The 18,957-nt window shown below is 40.6% G+C and overlaps 1 protein-coding gene across 5 annotated transcripts in view; it reads right to left on the bottom strand.

Annotated features, from left to right (window-relative positions):
• Positions 1-18,957, bottom strand: part of dnah5 (dynein, axonemal, heavy chain 5) — a 112,542-nt gene that overhangs the window by 26,122 nt on the left and 67,463 nt on the right. For 4 of the 5 annotated variants that reach the window (XM_037075714.1, XM_037075712.1, XM_037075713.1 and 1 more), the window contains 15 exons: positions 18,633-18,767; positions 17,468-17,623; positions 15,123-15,305; positions 13,412-13,516; positions 12,881-13,019; positions 12,307-12,421; positions 10,929-11,119; positions 10,011-10,132; positions 8,304-8,453; positions 7,288-7,533; positions 6,923-7,142; positions 5,321-5,526; positions 4,117-4,320; positions 1,391-1,606; positions 442-654 (listed from right to left, as the gene is read on the bottom strand). In XM_037075714.1, the coding sequence (XP_036931609.1) occupies positions 442-654; positions 1,391-1,606; positions 4,117-4,320; positions 5,321-5,526; positions 6,923-7,142; positions 7,288-7,533; positions 8,304-8,453; positions 10,011-10,132; positions 10,929-11,119; positions 12,307-12,421; positions 12,881-13,019; positions 13,412-13,516; positions 15,123-15,305; positions 17,468-17,623; positions 18,633-18,767 (2,601 nt within the window). Of the gene's footprint in view, positions 1-441; positions 655-1,035; positions 1,044-1,390; positions 1,607-4,116; positions 4,321-5,320; positions 5,527-6,922; positions 7,143-7,287; positions 7,534-8,303; positions 8,454-10,010; positions 10,133-10,928; positions 11,120-12,306; positions 12,422-12,880; positions 13,020-13,411; positions 13,517-15,122; positions 15,306-17,467; positions 17,624-18,632; positions 18,768-18,957 lie in introns of those variants that run through there. The other variant, XM_037075715.1, reaches the window with a different exon arrangement.

The raw sequence follows: 18,957 nt of genomic DNA, 5'->3' as shown, positions 1-18,957 counted from the left end.
GATTTACTCATGGACAAGAAATAACATTAGATAAATTACACCTGCATGGTAATAAAGAAAGACCTCTGAGATATTCATTTGTGCCTCAAGGTTCCCTTAAGAGGCTCATTAGCACTGATCATTGAAAGCAACAGACATTAATACGTTTAAGATGAATAAACATTAGTCAGATTGTACTAAAAAAGCTAATTTTTCCGTTCATGAAGCCAGGATGTTTTTATTGCTGACTAAAAAGCTAACAAAATGACAGAAGCAAAGGACTAAAAGACTCTTCACCTATGGTCAGGGACAAGAAATTAAGAGAGTCATCTTCTTCTCCTTGAGGTGTTTGAATCCAAAGAATTTTGAGTTCACAAGTGAAGTGCTCTGAGTAATATCACATAAATGGAACAGTGAGTTTAGTTTCAAATATTTAACTTGAGGATATTCGCCCCAACCGACCTTCTTCCAGCGGGCAGGAATGCGCGCATCGTACATGCAATCCAGGGCGTCACGCAGGTTCTCGCTCATGATGATGGTCCCGTCGATAGCCAGCTTGAGATCTGTCAAGGTGTTTCGGACCAGAACTATGACCCTCTGCATCCGATCGATCTCCTGACGCAGGAAGATGTTCATGGGCTGGAAAGGACCCATTTTCTGGAGGCGCTCTCTCACCTGGTTACATTTCGTTGAATCAAGATCATACAACTTTTATGAATCTTCTGAAGAATTTATGATACATGGAGTAAAGATACAGCACACACACGGACATGGTGAACCTGAGTGCAGGATGTGAGGTTTCTATAGTTACTACCACTTGTAAGGAAACAGAAAAGAACACAAGTCTTTAAATTGATTGTTGTTTCTTTTTGAACATTACTGTATTTCCTTTCATTATGCTTGACACCTGAACCCTGTAAAAGTTATACATTCCTTTTAATGCACAGTTTGTAGACAGCAGGCAGATGGATGGAAGTGAAAGACACAGGGTGTGACGCACAGTGGCAGCTTTCGTGACGAGCTTTGCGCCTCGCCTCAGAAAAGTCACATTCTCACCTCACTGTCTGTTAAGTGACATAAAAGGAGAGGAAACCCCAAAATAAAACAAAACTATCAAGATCCAGCTACATTCACACCCTGGCTCTATTTCTAGTCCTCTATTCTCTCTGTCTATCACCTGCGCAAGCACACACACACACACACACACACACACACACACACAACCCTCCATCACCTCACCGACACACATCCCAACGCTCTGACTGTACCACACTGCACGTGTTGCTTCACTCACCTAGGGCTGTTCAACACACACGCACATGCACACGCACACGCACGCGCACACACACACACACACACACACACACACACACACACACACACACACACACACACACACACGCATGCTTACTTCGAAAGGTACGTAGTCTGGAGGCAGTTTCTCCAACATGTCATCAGCCAGCCTGGACACCACAGCCTCTCTGGTCTCCCCTCCACCCGACGAGCTGTCTTTAGGCTGGATGCTGAGGATGGTGTCCAGTACGTCCTTAGCCAGCTTACTCTGATAAGTTATGTCTGCGTTTGGGTGGAGGCCAAACACCTCTGGAGTGTCGTAGGCTGGCAGACCCTGTGAGAGACAGACAGCAACAGTTATTGAACCAGAGGTCCCTTTGGTTCTTAGAGCATTCATGAAAATATTTTCAGACGGAAAAGGCTCAGAAGCATTTCCTCTACTCTCACAACAAGAGCCATGAGAGCGCTTTAGTGCCCCACGGACGACCTAACCAAATCAAACTGAGCTGGCAGAAACAGGCTGACGAGCTGGGTGGAACAGTTTCCAACAAGAAATAGATTTTTATGTACTGACTTTTTTTGTGCTCAGTTTCTAACACCTATTTTCCCTGCACTGCAGTTTTTGTCACTGCTAAGCTACTGTTTGGTAAAGTGTAGACAGCCAAGTGTCTCCTCTCATACTCAGTAACACCAGCTGCTACTTTTCACCTCCAGTCAAGAGCTTTGCTGTGAGTGTTTGAATGCTTCCCAACCTCTGACTGCTGGTAACTGAGCTCCCATCGCTATGGTTAACAGGTAGGTAAGTCACCTATGTTGCCATTTGTTTAGAGTGGACAGGCACAACTTTGTTGTGCTCCAACAGGAAAATCTGTATTGTGAATTCTTACCATCAAGAAGACCATGCAGACTTGAATGCACATAAATACTGGTTGCCCCAGTTACTTGGGAATCTTAGTTGGATCTCTCTCTGCCTCTTTTTCTGTCATCTCTCTCTACATGCAGCAAACAATTTGATTTTACAAAGAATTCACCTAATGACCTTGTGCACTCTGAGAGGAGCTATGTAACAGTGTATATTCATTTTCAGTTGTTCTTTTAGTAAAGAGAACATGAAAGTATGCCCTCACTGATATCATTAGTAATCATTTCTTTATAAGGTCAGGAGGCTTAAAGAAATCCATTGGAAAAAAAAAACTCAACAGAAATTATATTAAAAGGCTTCAGCAATATGTGTTATTCATACTGAATGACTACTGACATAATAGGGGTTGCACAGCTGTCATTGGTGACATTTTAATTGAGAGAAAAAAATCTAAGTTTCTGGATTAAAATCAGGGCCAAAGCTTTCAAAGAATATTTGAATTTCAAAAGAAAGCCATGAAGTGAACTGAAAATCTGCCTTTTAGAGGGTGCACACAGGTTTAAAATTGTGTTGCTTTAATTGGTTCAAAGACATCTTGCAGTTAGTGTCTGACCAACTGTGGCTGTGGTGTGACTAATGAGGTTCCTTACACTGAAAATTCAAACGTACTTCTGTAACGGCGGAGCAAACATTTACCATGGTCATTAATGCCATGTGAGAAAAGGCACACAAAACAACAAAAGATCCATTGCTGCATGTTTTACTGCTTTAACACATCAACGATGGTGAAATGGTGTGAAACTTCAATTAGCACATGAGCATGATGGCAAAAAATTCTTCTTACACATGCTTTAGCAGTGTTTCTCTCGCTGGCAGTCACCTGTGTTTGTATATTATCAGAGTCTGCTGAAACTGCTCAGCGTTTCCATTAGGCAAATAAAGACACTTGTGATTGATGTTGTTATTGGCGAGTTTATCCCTCAAACATCCATCACACTGTGCATTCAAATGGAGTCAAACATCAGGAGAGAGCCTGGTTAATGCAGGGGGAAAAACAGGAGGTGTTGAGGAGACAGTCACACTGGGTGCTGGACAGAAAAGCCTTTGTCCTTTGCTGTGGACGTTTATTTCCTCTCAGGGAATCTTAGATTTGTTCCTGTCTGTCTGCATAGAATAAAAATACACGGACACATGGACACACACACACACACACACACACACACACACACACACACACACACACACACACACACACACCCACGGGGACACAACACTCTCTGTTGCATGTTTTGTCGATGCAGTTAAAGCTCGAACATGTGTGTTTGTGTATACAGAGAATAAGTGTGTTTGAATGTTTTGGCTTTGTTCGTTTATGCGTGTGTGTGTGTGAGCGCGTGTGTGTGTTCTCCAAGGCTGTGTTTGTCATTCTCTATTTGAGAGGCGGTGCAGAGGAATAAGCGTGCTGAGCCTGGCAGCCCTGAGCATCCATCATAATGAAACTAGCTTTAATGAAACTAGCTCAGGAACTGCCCCCAGACACACACACAAACACACGCACAGCACAAGTACACACAAAATCACCAGTTAAACACACAAGTATGCCAATAAATCATGCATAATCCTTAATAAAATGAACATGCTTGTATTTTATCTAAAATCACACATGGCAGCCTGTTTGTGGATGTGACAAGAGCGAAGTGTGTCAGCATCGTGCAGCGACCTCATGCTGTCAATGATGTTCACCGCTGTTTATGATGTCACCAAAGGCTGACAGCATAGGAAAAAAACTGAGCAACTTCACATGACAAGTGCAGAGAAGATATGGCATAAATGTGCAAACATACATGAAATCCTCACGACAGCAGCCCTCAGAGACCTACGCTGACATTTTTGCAGCCACATGCCCAGTCACACAAATCGCTCTAAATCTGCTGCAGAAGTCAGATACAAGTGTGTACAGTACAACCAACTGTCATCCTCACCTGAACGTATGTCAGATACTGGTCAACACTGGAGCATTTCGGGATGCTGTAGCCCTTGTAGAAGTTAAAAGCAGGTCCGAACATGTCCTCACTGAACCACACCTTGGCAAAGGTGTTGAGGAGCCGCTTGTCATAGTCGTCAGTCACGCGGCCACCATACTGAATTTCTCCAATCATGTATCGCACTGTGTTCCATGACACGCCCTGAGGAAGTATGAAATAGAAACAAGATGATACAGTTGCTGACCAAAACCTGGTCAGGAGATTATCTTAGGTAACCTGACACACCATAGGGTTTGTTACAAAGAAACATTTGGAAAAGGGCAGGCACTTTCAAAAAGTACTTGTCAGGTGATTGGAAATCAAACTTTTTACAAAGCCATTTGAGAGAAGAGTGAAAACATCTTTTCCGATGATAAAAGTCTTAAGTGTTGTTTCTTTGCTCCCTTTTTAAAACCATCTAGTTCTGATATAACTGATTCTTTAGCAGCTAAACTAACCTCAATAGGAGTCGCCATTGTTGTTTTAAAGCACTACTCTCACTGTTGTCACACTGCTCTAACTCCTCCTCATCAGATGCTGATTGGTTAAACCACTTTGTGTTCAGCATCTGACATGGCACTATACATTGTTTGTAGAAAAGCCCTGCATATTATATTCTAACAGTTTGGTTATTAATCTGTTTGTCATCTTAATGAAAGCTGACTCTTATCCTGCCAAAACAGATGTCATTAAATTTGATAGAAACTGTGAAGTTAAGGGAAATGTTTTTTTTGTCAACTCTAGCCACATACATACATAATGTATTTTTATGCGAGTACAGAAATGGTGAGAAACTGTAACTCTTATAATGATGTATTCATTATTTTTTACTCTGGTGCCGCATTGCACGAAGTGCATATTCCCTAGATCTGATACAGTGCAGTATATCAGACTAACTGTTTATTTAGTGCATTCTATGAGTTATTCATTACATACACATTTGAGGACTGCACATTTTTCCTGCCTGAGAGGAAAACTGTAAGATCAAGAGATTTCACCCACAACCTGATATGCACTTACTCCAACAGTAAAAACATATCACACAGCATTTTGAACCACCATCACCCTTAAACTCTCCAATCATAACTATTTCAGTGTCACCTTTGCTGGTAGCGCTCAAAGAAGATGACTGTAGTGTGTTAAGCCCTTGAGAAGCATCTACCTTTTTAATGTCCATGTCATCCAGGTGGTTCTGAACAAACTGGACAGTGGCGTTGAAGTCGGCCTGGTTGAACTCGTAGGGGATGTTCCATCCTAGAGGCCCGTACTTTCTTCTCTCCTGTACCGTGCTGTGGAGAAATGCAACTCCATACAGCATTGGCTTCCACTGCACCATGTTACTGACGTCCAAAAGGTCCTGGTTTATACCTGGTGAGGGGTAAATGAATGACCACTTAAGCAGCACTCAGAGAGTAAAATCTAGATAAAGTCTTTGTGATTCGTTCAGTTGCTCAGGTCAACATTTAGAGCTCTGATCCAAAGCCTTCCAGCAATAGAGAGAGTGTTACTTTCAACTACAGCAGACTTGGACAGCATAAAAACATTAGGAACAAATACCAGAGTGGAGAGCCCTTTCAAAGACAAAATAAAAAAGAAATATCACTGAAATGTAGCTCCAAGCTGTGGACCTTTGATCTGAAGGAGCAAATATTACACATATTTGCTGTGAGAATCCTTTTTTTCTAGCTGGTTTAAACATTTTATGATTTAGCTATTTTTATAACTCCAGGTATGACAGCCATATAATGCTGTATACATAATTTTTACTTAGCATATTGCAAGTTGGCAACTCTCTTTCAGAAAATCTCTGACAGACAATGTCTCAAAGGGCTTTGCTGAGCTCTAATGAAGTTTGGGAAACTATGCCAGGCTCAGGAAGATAATAGTGTGGTAAAGTAAATCAAAACTCTGGCTTAAAGTGAAATATTGAAAACTATCTCCACAACATCCATCTAATAGGCAGTCCCATGTGTAAGGTTCAGTTCAACCTTACATCATTTGGGATTTCCAACATATAAAGGTGGAAAGAAATAGCAACACAAGCACTAGGTAAGGTATATAGGATAAAAACAACATTGATATTCTGAATAAACTGCCCACAAGTGTGATTTTTCCCTATCTGAAGAAATGCATTTTTTTATGGAAGCTGGGAGCGTTCCCAGACTCTCTTGCCCTTCCAGAGCCTCACATATTCAGTACAAACCAAGCAAAGACAACTTGTATATACATATTAAAATATTCCTCTCTTTCTCCTTCTTTAAGGCTTGAATATAATCTGAACTACATGTTACAACTTGTTTAACATTTCATGAACCTTCTAGGGTTTTGGTACTTGGGTGTTAAAGCAGCAAAATGTTTTTCATCTTATCTCCTGGTGAGTTTCCCTAAAGACACATACACATCACTTTATTTATTTATGATGTGACGTACTGAAGGTCTGTATGCGTTTCTGTGTGTGTGTGTGTGTTTGTGTGCACGTTTTTGAGTGGGCATATGTGTGCATCCACAAATGAGATGTTTTCACATGTACCCAACCAAAATAATTAGACACCCTATTTAGCAAGGCTCACCATAGTGTTATGATTAGTTTTGCGCTTTCAGACCTGAACATGTATTGATTCAGGAAGGAGTGCGTGCATTTGCATTCCAATTGCAGTCTCCTTACTCTCACCTTTATCATAAAATGACTGAATAAGAATACCAGACTTCTGAATGATTATTTATGATTATTATCTTATTTTATGATGAAACAAACTGGCCCCACCTCCATAGGTCCTCTTCAGGCCCGCTTTGAGACCCTGCGGTGGTTCGTTGGTGAACTTGATTGACATCTGTAAAAGGGTGATGGGGAAGTGTCGGTGAACCTCTGTGGTCATCCAAAGGCGGAAGCTGTCGTGGACAAAGTCTGTCTCTGTCACTGTGTCCATTAGCTCGTCCATGAAGTCCAGACCCAGGTGACAGTTCTGGAGTAAGGCCCAGCCTCCCTGAGGATAAATGAGAAGAGGAATGGTTAACATCCAGATCAAGCATTCGAGAAGAAAGAGATCTTTGTAAGTGACTAAGTCTTAAAGTTTAACATGTTGCATGAAACAACTGCTCCATCACATAAAGCAGTAGCCTCACACTTACATTAGCCATGGTCTGCTGCAGAAGCTTGCGGGCATGAACTTCTTGTCCCTGTCCCATGGAGACATATCGTGTCTCAAACTTCAGCCTCTTCCCCAGCGCGATGATGGAGTCGGTTGGATCTGAGCCCATTGACAGAAAACAAATAAGGGGTGTTCGCGGGTCAGATTCCTCCCACATCTTCTCCAAGTCAAGAATCACCCCTTCAGTGTACTTCTCCCCCATTGCGTCCATTATGTATTTACGGGCCTGGAAGACAAGAGGAAACAAATTAGGTGTAGTAGAATTGTTTGTTTACTGTGTGCACAACAGAAAGGGTGAATACTTGTTTAGAGATGGACTGGAATACTTTTGCTGTCTGGGAACTGAGTGAATGGCTCAAATGATTGTTATTTACTGACTTACTATTTTCAGCAAAAATTGTTGCTGGAGGTCAGGCAAGGACAACTGCTGGCCTGTTTGTGTAACAGAATAAATTCCACTTCCAGGCTCGTCTGCAGTGGACCAAAAAACTACCCATCAGTAAGAAGTGTATGTCCATTAGGCACTGTAGATATTCAGGCTTAGTGAGCTTCAGAGAGAGCCGCTTTACTAAATGTATTCCACTTTTCCCTTCAAGGAAAAACTTGGCAGAGGGAGATATTACTTTAGATTGAGATTTAGACTCCTTCTTTCTCTTTTTTTCTGTTTGTTCTTATTAATACAAATGCATTTTTGAAGTAAACCAGCATCTCTTTTCCAGCCCTGACCCCTCAGTTAATCAAGAATATGCTATTTCCGGCTACTTAGGTTACTTTTTTCATCCATGGCAATTCATTTATTTCAACTTAACATTTTGATACAGTGGGAGTGCATCATATAATCTCAATTGCATTATGATGCATCCTTGCAACTATTGGACTTGGACAAAACAAACTTCTTACATTGTGAGGAGCTAATACTATCAAAATCTGGTAACAAGCCAGTAGATTCTTGTATTTGGACATCATAACCACACACATAAATGGGTCTTCTCTAACCTGTGCAATGGTCCTGTCAGGACACCAGCAACGAATGAGGAGCAGGCGTCTAAAACAGTCGAGGGCCTGGTCGTAGGAGTTTGGAATGACCTCTTCCTCTGGTGCCTCCTTATCAAACCATGACTTCCACTGTTTCTCATTACGACTTATCTGAAAGAAATGTGTACAACAGCATCGACTCAGGAATATGCGGCTAAAAATTATTTATTCTTATTCCCATCACATCATATCTAAACAGAGGTAGAACATGTGTAAACATAAATTAATTTGCACATGCATCCCCGGTGCGCGCGTGCGCACACACACACCCCTCGTGTACTGTACTCTATCCATGTACTCACCATGTGCTTTCAAGAAGTGACATGAACACTAGATAGCAAAACTGCAAATATATTGTGACATCACACAGCCTGTTAATCACTGTGTTTACATGCACACAGGAAATCGGATGACTGGGAGAAATCAGGTTAAAGCAGGAAATCAGAGATTATGTTTACTTTACATGCTTGCTAACACCTTGCTAACTGTATAACTGCTCTATTAACATGCAGCTGGTCAGTAATCAGATTTATCCTCAAATGCATTTTTTAACTTCAGCATATTTTAAGTGTGTCTACGATACATGGTTCAGCTTAACAGCCTGACGAGTTCTGTTTTACATTTGAAAACAAAGGCGTGGTGGGTACAGATCTCAGTGTTTTTCTTCCGTTTTACTAAGTTAGTAGTCATTTTGGATTTATGATACTACTATGAGTTAGGTTTAAAACCAAGTGTCTTCTTTAATGAGTATTTATTCAGGATAGTGAATCAAACCACATGGTGTAGCTGTTTAATTCACGTTGTTGGACAGATTCACAACTGGGAGCTGTTTGTCTTTGTCTATTAGACACTGAGGAGCTCCACTTAAGATTTTAAGGGCCTCTGTGCTTTGTTGAAGAGCACATTAACACTAGTTTTTGATAGAGGAGAGAGTGTCACACATTCACATTCCACACTGGGGATTTAGGGTCACATTTTGGTTAATCTGTGTCATATGTGCAATACTAGCCTGTCTGTAGGGTAAAGACAGTCAGTCAGATGGTCACATATGGTTTTGTCACTCTATTCTAGAAGACTGATATCACAATCCTGTCCTCGCCTTGTTCTTCTTAGACTAATTTCATTAAACACAGAACTGTTAATCCACCTGTCCCTGCTAATCATCCACACTCAAGTACACATGCGTATTTGTGTACGTGAAGGTATACAAGGGTGCACACACATACACATTTGTGTGTGTGCGCACAGATGCTCAGCCAAAAGTAATTGATTGGAAGTTTCTCCAAAGCTCATTTCACAGAGCACTGAGCTCCCCTTCCAACGGATGCCACCAAGCTGTCAGTCACACATAAGACTGTGTGTATTTGTGGGTGAGTGACAATCCATTGTGATGAGTGTGTGAGTGTATATAAAAGTGAGAGATGAAGCGAGACATGATGAGACTGATATTGACATGCTTACTAGAGCAAAGGAGAGCTGTGAGAAATATTTAATAAGTGCCTAGAGACCACTGCTGCATCTGTGCGTGTGTGTGAAACAGATGACGGATGAGCACTATCATCTGCAGATTTAATAGAGAAAAAAACCTCTCTCAGCTAAGAGAGCTATTTCACACCTGTCAGAGCACACTTAAAGTGATCAGGTTGTGTATGAGCATGGGTGTTGTACCTGATCTAGTATATCAGAGAACTGCCACAGTTTGCTGAGCTCTACAAGGTTCAGCCAGGTCATGTCAAGGATCCATTTAGCTGGTTTCTGAGGGCAGGCCTTTAGGTCCAGAGATGCACCTCCTGGAGGACACAAACATGCACACATGAAATATATAGGAGCATGTGCACACATAAACAGGAAGTCCCAAAGTGAAGATACAGTTGTATAACATTAGTAGATTCAAATGCAAAAATACTGGATTAGACATACTTTAAATACATGGCGACACAACCTCCAGAAATATACGCAAAACTCATTTTGTGAGTCCTTGTTCAGCAGGTCAGAGCTGACAGATGGTTGAGCTGCATGCATGCTGCAGACTGTCTGTTCTGGCCTTGCCAGTTGCCATAGCTGGCTTTTATCCCTGCGGTGAGGAGCACGCCATATTTCTGATTCAGTGAACTGCTCCAATACCAATATGTTGAAATGTGTCTGCCATCTCCGCTAAATAAATAATGTATGAAAACACCAAACATGCACATGATGTACATAAATGGAGGTTTCAATCCACCTTTTTCAAGAGCCTAGAGTTTGTTTTGAGGTGCACCAAAGCTGTACAACAACACCTGATGCTCCACTTCTTTTTATGATCAGGTTTCGATGTTTCAGACTCAGTGTATCTGGAGACGTGTATCTGGTATGTAACTTTACACAACTTCTTTCCACATGTTCTAGGTATGCATCAAATCAGTCTCAGAAGATCAGACCTAGCAGACCGGTTGGGAAAAAAGAAAACTTTGAGTTGAGGATGAGAGAAACAAAATTCTTGAAACTTACTTTTCCACGTATTATTGCCGACTTTACAGCAGCTCAACTCTTATGCAATCATTAACACTTATGTCTGCTAAAACCTATACATACATATTTTTCTCTTACCTTTAATAAGTGTGAGAAACTCCTCATGTTTGACCCTGTTGCTCTGCATGCCGATCTTCAGCGTCAACAGCAAGGTGAAGAGAAACTTGTGTTCCTCGTACAGGCCACGTGCTGCGTACTTATACACCTCAAAAGTCATGAACTCTATGATGTTGGCGATGCGTTTGCTGGTGATTGGGCTTTTGAGGGACCTGGAAAAAAAGTATATTTTCATAGCAGACATCTCAAGTTTAGTCGTATTGGCAGGTTAGTAGCCCCATGGAGCTCCTGCCTTAACATTTACATGTAATATCAACTCAAATATAATATGGAAATCAAAACACGGCGGAGTGGTTAACCTAATGAGACCGTACATTGAACACCTGTTAAATTTTGGAGAAATTCAATCCAATTGCCCTGCAGAAAGAACTACCTGTCTGAAGCGAATAATATTCCATATTTGTTGACACAACTCAATGATGATGCTTCAGGTCATCTTTGTAGTGCTGTTATCACACATTATTGTTTGGTGTTTGCGTTATTTCAGAATTCCAAAAGATACAATTGACATCCCTATTTTCCCTGATATTTTCCGTTATTATCCACCACATAGTCCTTCTTGTGCTACAGAGATCTAATATAAGAGTCATGTTCTCTACATCACCCTGTAAAACCAAAAATTATGACAACTTGTCACATATGTAGATACTCGTCAACAAAAAAACAAACCCTTTTACAGAAGTACTTTCTAACTCAGGAGGCAAAGTGCATAAAGCTTCTTTTTTTAATTCATTTTCGAAGTATTTCTTTCATGGCTTTTTTTGATAGATGAGCTGAAGAGGTGACAGGAGGCAGGATGAGTGAGAGGGGGAGTGACACGCAGCAAAGGACCCAGGCCGGGAGTTGAAACCAGGTCCACTGCAGCAAGGACAAAGCCTCTGTTCATGGGATGTCTGCTCTACCAACTGAGCTAAACAGCACTCCAAAGCTTCTTTTTGTTAGAAAAGGTATACTGAAGAGCAGTAGAGTATATAATAGCTAGCAAGCTTAAAAAGCATACGTTGCATCCTGGTAATTATGCACAATTTGAGATCCACTTTTGTATCTACCAGTTTATAATTTTGCTCAAGTATGCTCCTTGAAGTGTTAATTTAAATTTCTGATGACATATGGCAGCATCTCTTTTCCGCTGTTGTCAGTCTGTCAGAATGTTGAACAAGTCGACAGATAAGGAAGAGAAAATTGGGGAGGTGTTGGGCCATGGATTGGAACCAACTTATACAGTACAGTATACAGCATAAAATGGTGTCACTGTAATTTTCATGTTTATGGGTTAAGTCTATGTTAAGAAAAGCAATGAATTCATGAAAGAGAGCAGGAAATGGCAGAGTAGCCTCACCTAGCCAGAGAAAGGTCGAACAGTCCCAGGAACTGTCTCAGAGAAGTCTGATACATGACGTTCACCATACTCATTTCTGTGATCAGGAAGTACAGGATACTGCCCCTGGTGGCCACTGAAAAACACACACAAAAATGCATCAGCAATGGCAACGGAAGTTTTTCCCCCCAAATACCTTCATGAAAAATGTGTCTAATGACTATTCATTAAATCAGAACATCTATTCTTTTTCTTTTTTCCACAGGCTAGTATCTTTACACAACATACTAGCCTGTGGAAAAAAGAATACTATTTTGTGAAAAAATATTAAAATAAATTCATGATGAAGCTGTTCAAATGTCTGTTTGGTAATCTTAAAACATATTGCGCACACTTTTCACACTTTTTTATTATGAACTGCTAGAAAGGGATGTGTGCTGAGCAAAATTTCTTCTGGACAGATTTCATGTTTATTATTGCTTGATCAAAATGAATCAGTTTTGTATGACTGAACATGAACTTGGCAGGCCCACTGTAACGGAGCAGAGTAGACTGAGGAGCTAATTCTGTCTTTGAGCAAGTTGTCATGACCTACCTGGTCGGTACTCCTCCCTGGCAGCATTTATCTGGATCTCGGTCTCAGCAGCAATCTGTAGTTTCTGAGTGACTTCTTCAGCTGTGCGCTTGGTGTTGCCAAGGACAAGAATCAGACTTTCATCATCCACCAGTGAACCCTACAAAAAGACATATTTGCACGAGTCAGAAAGTATGCAAATTAATGAAAATGCAGACATTGCCCATGGAATTACTGTGGTAATGGGGTTCAGAATCCGAGACATTGCTCGAACAGATGTACATTTTTTTTTTATGTTTTTCTGTTTTGAGTGAAATCATTTATGATTTTTTTTTCCTAGGGACAAACACAATAGTGTTTTAATCAAATCAAGATGAGAATATTTGCCAGCAAATAGCACAAAGAGTCTTTTAGCAACACTGCTCCTATATATAAAGCAAAGATGCATCAGGAATAAAATAAACTAGTAGATTGCCAGTTCCGTTGGAGGCAATGTTGTTCCCCACTTCAAAATGCTTTCTGATAGATACAATTTCAGATGTTTTTCCTTGCCTGTGTGCTGGTCAGGCGGTAGAGGAGGTTGTCCTCTAGTTCCTTCATCTTTCTCTTGTTAGATGTCACATCTTCCAAGAGGTCTGTCCTCTCCTTCTCCAGTTCCTGTTGTCATCAAAGCACAGATAACACACACTTATACAGTATGTATAGGTTATAAAGCTGTGGCATGGTGCTAGAAGACTATGTGATCATATAAACCAAAAGGATTTATCTCCCGAGGTGCATGAATTTGAACAGCAAATAAAATACTGTTAAGATTAAGAGATACTGAAAGCTGACATTTTAGCAAGATGAAAGTCAAATACATCAAGGATCTTATCATCCAGATCACATGGCAGTCTGGTCTTTAGTGGACAGACAGACCAAGGGACATTGCCATCCTTTATATGAAGTGTCGGCAGGGTGAAGGGGTAAGAACTATGTCACATTGACTTATATGTTTTTAAACTAATTATATTGCTACTGTGAGTGGCGATTAAAAACACAGTGTCTGGATTAAATATGACAGGTTTATAGGAGTCTAAATACTCTTGATATGATAACTATTATGATATGATAAGATGATGTGATACTCATAATAATAATAATAATAACTAATAACAGGAAAAAAAAGACTTAGGGAAAGAAACTACAATAGTACTGTAAAAAGGGGGTGAAGAGAAATGACCATGTCTTACTTCAGATGACAATGTTAACACTACACTATCAACACTGCCCTGGATGCCAGTCTGACATTCCATGAATTGAAGTATCCACTACCACCCTGTCCTACAGTAAAACCAAGGGACCTGTAATCCTCTTTCAAACTGTGTGTTGGATTTGAACTCTTCAGTGTAGTTACACTATGAAGACTAATATGGCTAAGACAACTGCCGTGACCTGAGAATCAAGGGGCTGAAGAGCGCATCTTATTGTTAGACTGCACATCAATTTGTTTGTCTTTGAAAATTTTCTTCATTCATTGTCATACAAATGCATTATTCTGAACACACCTGAGCTGTGACATAAATTGAAAGCAGATAACTGAATAAATACATTGGGGTTATAAATGTGACATTAACTATGAACATGCAAGTTTTCCCTTCAGCTCCCGCTGTGATTAAATACATATTTCATTCACAGATAACAAGCCACTTTTTCCCCATCAGGCAGAAATCCTTCATCCCACCATCAGCCATTACAAAAGGGACAATGCCCTTCCTGCACGAGCACAGGTCTTTTCACAGTTACAGTCGAAGCGTCCTCTGCATTGGGTGTATTTATAATGCATGTCTATTGCCCAGAGTAAATGACTCCAGCCTAAGCCTCTTAAGATGTGTGTGTCTTTGTGTGTAGATTTTGTACTATTTTCTGTTGTTTAGTTGTCTAAGTGTCTGAGGTCCAAAATGATTTCCGTTTTCTATATTCAAAAGGTGATAATAACCTGCCAGTTATATTGTCACACAATTGGTGCTTGCTAGCTGGAGAAAATGAGGCACACAGTGGGGGAAGTGTTCAGTTGGAAGCCTGTATTTTAAAAGTCTCCAAGGGCTTTTCAAGGAAACAACAAGGATCTAAGCTATTTGCAACAAGCCAGAGGTACATACACTCTGTGGAAACACACAGATATTTAAATTGGCAATGATATAATAGTGCAGCCAAAATGAATTGAAATATTCAGCTAAAAGATCTATACATAGGCTACCATTTTGTTAGAGAGCAATTCTACCTGTTTTTCTGTGAGGATGACTCTGCCCAGCAGCTGGTCCTCCAGTCCTCTCATGGTGACGGTAAAGTCGATGATGGAGGTGCGGGCGCTGATCTCAGGGGTGTAACCGGGGTTAGGTAGCTTGGTGGTCACATACAGCCTGAAGCCCTTCATCACATCCACCTCCTTGTCACCCACCTTTACCTGTAAAAAGCAAGTTAGAGGGAGAGACAGACACATCCTCATTATCCATCAGCATGCACAAAATAAAGCACACACCCACAAAGTTGGGTTCACAGCTGCTCAGAAATGTTGCTTAAGTGTGTTTATGTTTGCATACGTTTGTGCATGAACGTATGCTTGTGCTTGCTCTAATCAGCACGTAATTGCACACAGCAGCATAACTTATAATCATCCATCTGCCTGCTTGTCCCTGGAGCTGTCGGCCGCAGACACCTTCACTTCCTCCTCACACCAGGATATTAATAGAAATTAAAGCTCTTCAGGAGAGGGTGGGTGGCAGCGTGTAGACACCTCTAATCAGGCCTCTCATTAGGCAGCTGAGAGACTTCTGTGTTATGTGGATGTGTTATGTGCATGCAACACGTGCTTACCTGCAATCACTCTAGGTTTTGAGTGTGTATGCATGTTTTTCTGCAGTTTGAGCAATATGTTCAGTGTGTGTCTGAGTGCATGTATGTGTATTTGTTTGATGCATGTGTGAGACAGAGGGAGGCAGCTGCAGTGTCAGCTGCTGAATAACCAGCATCAGCTGGAGCCAGAAGTTGAGAGGCGATAATGAGCGTGAGAGAAATGGCTCACAGCAAACTTTCATTCTTCCACTCTCTTGCAACTTCTAACATTCTGTGTGATTTTTCTGTGGGGGAACATGTTTGTGTGTGCGTGTGTGTGTGCAAGAGAGAGAGAGAGAGAAAAACATCACGATTACAAGTTCTGAGAACTCATTCTTGTTCTGATGTACAGAACAGTGAGTGACGTTCATGGTTATCTGCACAATATGCATTTCGACTGACCTGTCAATTGTGATTCGTGGAAATTGTTGCTCAAATCTTTTCAAGCAACAAAACTGAAAGACATTTATTTGTGCAATAAAAATGCTGTATCAAATGTTCAAACCAATTCATTGGCAGAGACCAATTTAGAATGTTCACATCTTAGGCTTGATTTGGGGCTGTCATTTTGCTAATGAAGTGCAGACAAAATAAACATTCAAACCACGCTATGCAGTTTTCTAAATTATAAATTTCTAACTTGAAGAGCACATTACAGGAAATTAGGATGCTGAACCAGAGAGTGGTCTATCTTTCAACACTGAGCCACAAATGAAAAGAGCAAAGCAAAAAATATCTGGCTGGATGGAGGCACAGTATACCCTGATTACACAATATTGGACTTGTATCCAGTGAGACCTTTTATACAAGCACACTGTAATTTTGTTAATGGGTGAATGGCAGAAACTTATTATGAACTCATTCATTAGATTCACCATAGTAGAAATCAGTTTGCACACGGGTAGATATCAAACGCAGGATCATCTTGTTTGTCTATTAGATTTAATTAGAAATTACTTTTAAATTAAAAGACCTCCCTAATGTGGATATTTAAGGCTTGATTTGGTTTTGCTGGATATTCAAATGTTCTTCTCCACAGATTAATACCACTGATGCTATCAACAGCAGTTTCAGTGTTAAAGAAAAGATCTAAAGTCTTGGTAACACTCACATACAAACACATTTTGTAATATGCAGCAGTCAAAATATGTACTTCTGCAGCTAGACCTGGTCTGAGTCTAAGTTGTGCGTTTTGGGTATTGGTAGGTTTTAAAAAAGTACTGAGGTTGGGCTTTTTTGTTGACACAGATTCAAAAGATGCCAGAATTTGCAATCTTTTACAAGAGCTGGTGATGCTCAACCTATTGTAAAATTAAAGGGGAAATCCATTGTGCACTGGCCCTCAGAAACTTACAAAACACTTTGCACACAATAACACATTCTCTCTGTTAGTGACCATGCCTTGCTGAACACACTTTAATTTGTCCAAGGACAATTAACATGATTTGGGGCAGGTGTACCAGCTGGCATAGTTGAAGAAATCAAAGACCTTCTCCACCTCCAATCAGCACTATCCATGTTGTGCTGCATCACTGACTGGACTTGTTTTCCCCTGTCTGTGCTAACCCACCTGTAGCGGTACAGGTGTGACATTTGCCATGGCAGGTGGGACCCAGCCAAGTCCCATCATGCATCCCACCAGCACTTAAATCTGCCCATTTCACAATCCTCTAAGCAAGGGGGAAAAAAAATCGGTAATGTTTGGTCTCAGGATGGTTATTTATGCCATGTTACCTTGTAGGTGGAGCCAGTTTTGATGAAGTTTTTTTCAAGGATGTGGTCGAGTGCTGGGTCCAATTCCTCCCCTACATCCTCGATCAAAAGGGGGCGCCCAAGAGACAAACTGTCTTCCAGGTGGTTCCTGAAGTACTTATGGTTAAGTGAGGTGATCTAGGATCAGAATATGGGACTTTGATTAATACAAAAATGGTATGACATTAACATGTAATGCATTAGACAGCTGGAAGCACTCCATTTCCCTCCTCACTAGACATTTCTTAAGTGTTTTCCCAAGAATCTGGTTTTAATGAGGCAACTTTAAATCTTCTCTGTGACACAGAGAAATGTCATTTTTATTATAACCTTACTAACATATGCCATCAGCAATCACCTAGCTTCTAACAGAATGATAATCGATTTTATAAGACAGTGAGAAGAATATGATTCTGGCAAATGAAGATGACACCAGTTTGACCTATCTCTCATTCCTCAAACCAAACAGACTGGGCTCTGTCTGAGAAATGTGACTTGTTAAAGTAATAACACATCCCTTTTTAAGATGAGCCATTTTTAAAAAACCTGAAAAAAAACAACAAACAGTTGGTTCGATGAGGTCACTTGTGGAAAGAGTCTAAACCCCACTGCATTGGGAAATGTGTCTTTAGGACTCATAATAGGATTGCAGAATGCATTCACTCGGCTCAGAGATTGCCCCTAATAGGGCCAGTGACCTTGGCTGGTTTTATTACATCTGCAGAATTCTGCAGTATGTATTCAAGCCTCCTCATGCAAGGAAAAGCATGTTGGACAATGAAAGGGTTGGAGGGCAAACAGTAGCTGAAGCTGAGCATCTAGAACCATTAGATCAAGCAATGAAAAGATTTCAGAAGCTGCTAAAAATCACATTAAAAAGTGTTGCAGGCGATGAGGAAGGAGAAAACTATTACAGTGTTTAATGGGTATGTTAGCTAGAGTGAAGTTTAAAGACTTAAAAATTAAAGATACAAATACACTGTAGTTGCATTTTTAGATGGATAATAAGAAAGCAATACTCAACAACTCAAAACAACACCCAAATGATGTATATTCACAAAAAAGAAGCTATCAAAGCATGCCACGATATTGATATAATGGCCAGCCCTACTGTAAAGCAAAGGTACATATTAAAAAAATCCCATACCTGCAGCTCATTCCTGGCCTCTTTGTTCTTGATCCAGATTTTTCCCTGCGTCTGGGGGTCAACAAGAAGGGGAAAACGGGCAGCTTTGGTGACAATGATGCCGTTCTGAATGGACAGGTCATCATTGGGAAGCCCCTGTAACGTAGAGGACAAAAGACTATTTAAGGCTCAATCCTCAAGTTTATTGTTGCAAATGGCAGCAAATTGATTGAATGTTTTTGTTTCAAGCACTGCCTTTCATTTTCCCTTTCCAAACTCAACAATGGTCTGTTTCACAGAGAATAGGTCCCATTTCCTTAACTCTAGACTTTTTTCCAAGAAGTAT

The sequence above is a fragment of the Acanthopagrus latus genome, chromosome 17 (genome assembly GCF_904848185.1).
Source record: "Acanthopagrus latus isolate v.2019 chromosome 17, fAcaLat1.1, whole genome shotgun sequence".
Taxonomy (NCBI): domain Eukaryota; kingdom Metazoa; phylum Chordata; class Actinopteri; order Spariformes; family Sparidae; genus Acanthopagrus; species Acanthopagrus latus.
The sequence above is the reverse complement of the archived record's forward strand: the minus strand, read 5'-3'. Positions and strand labels throughout refer to the sequence as shown.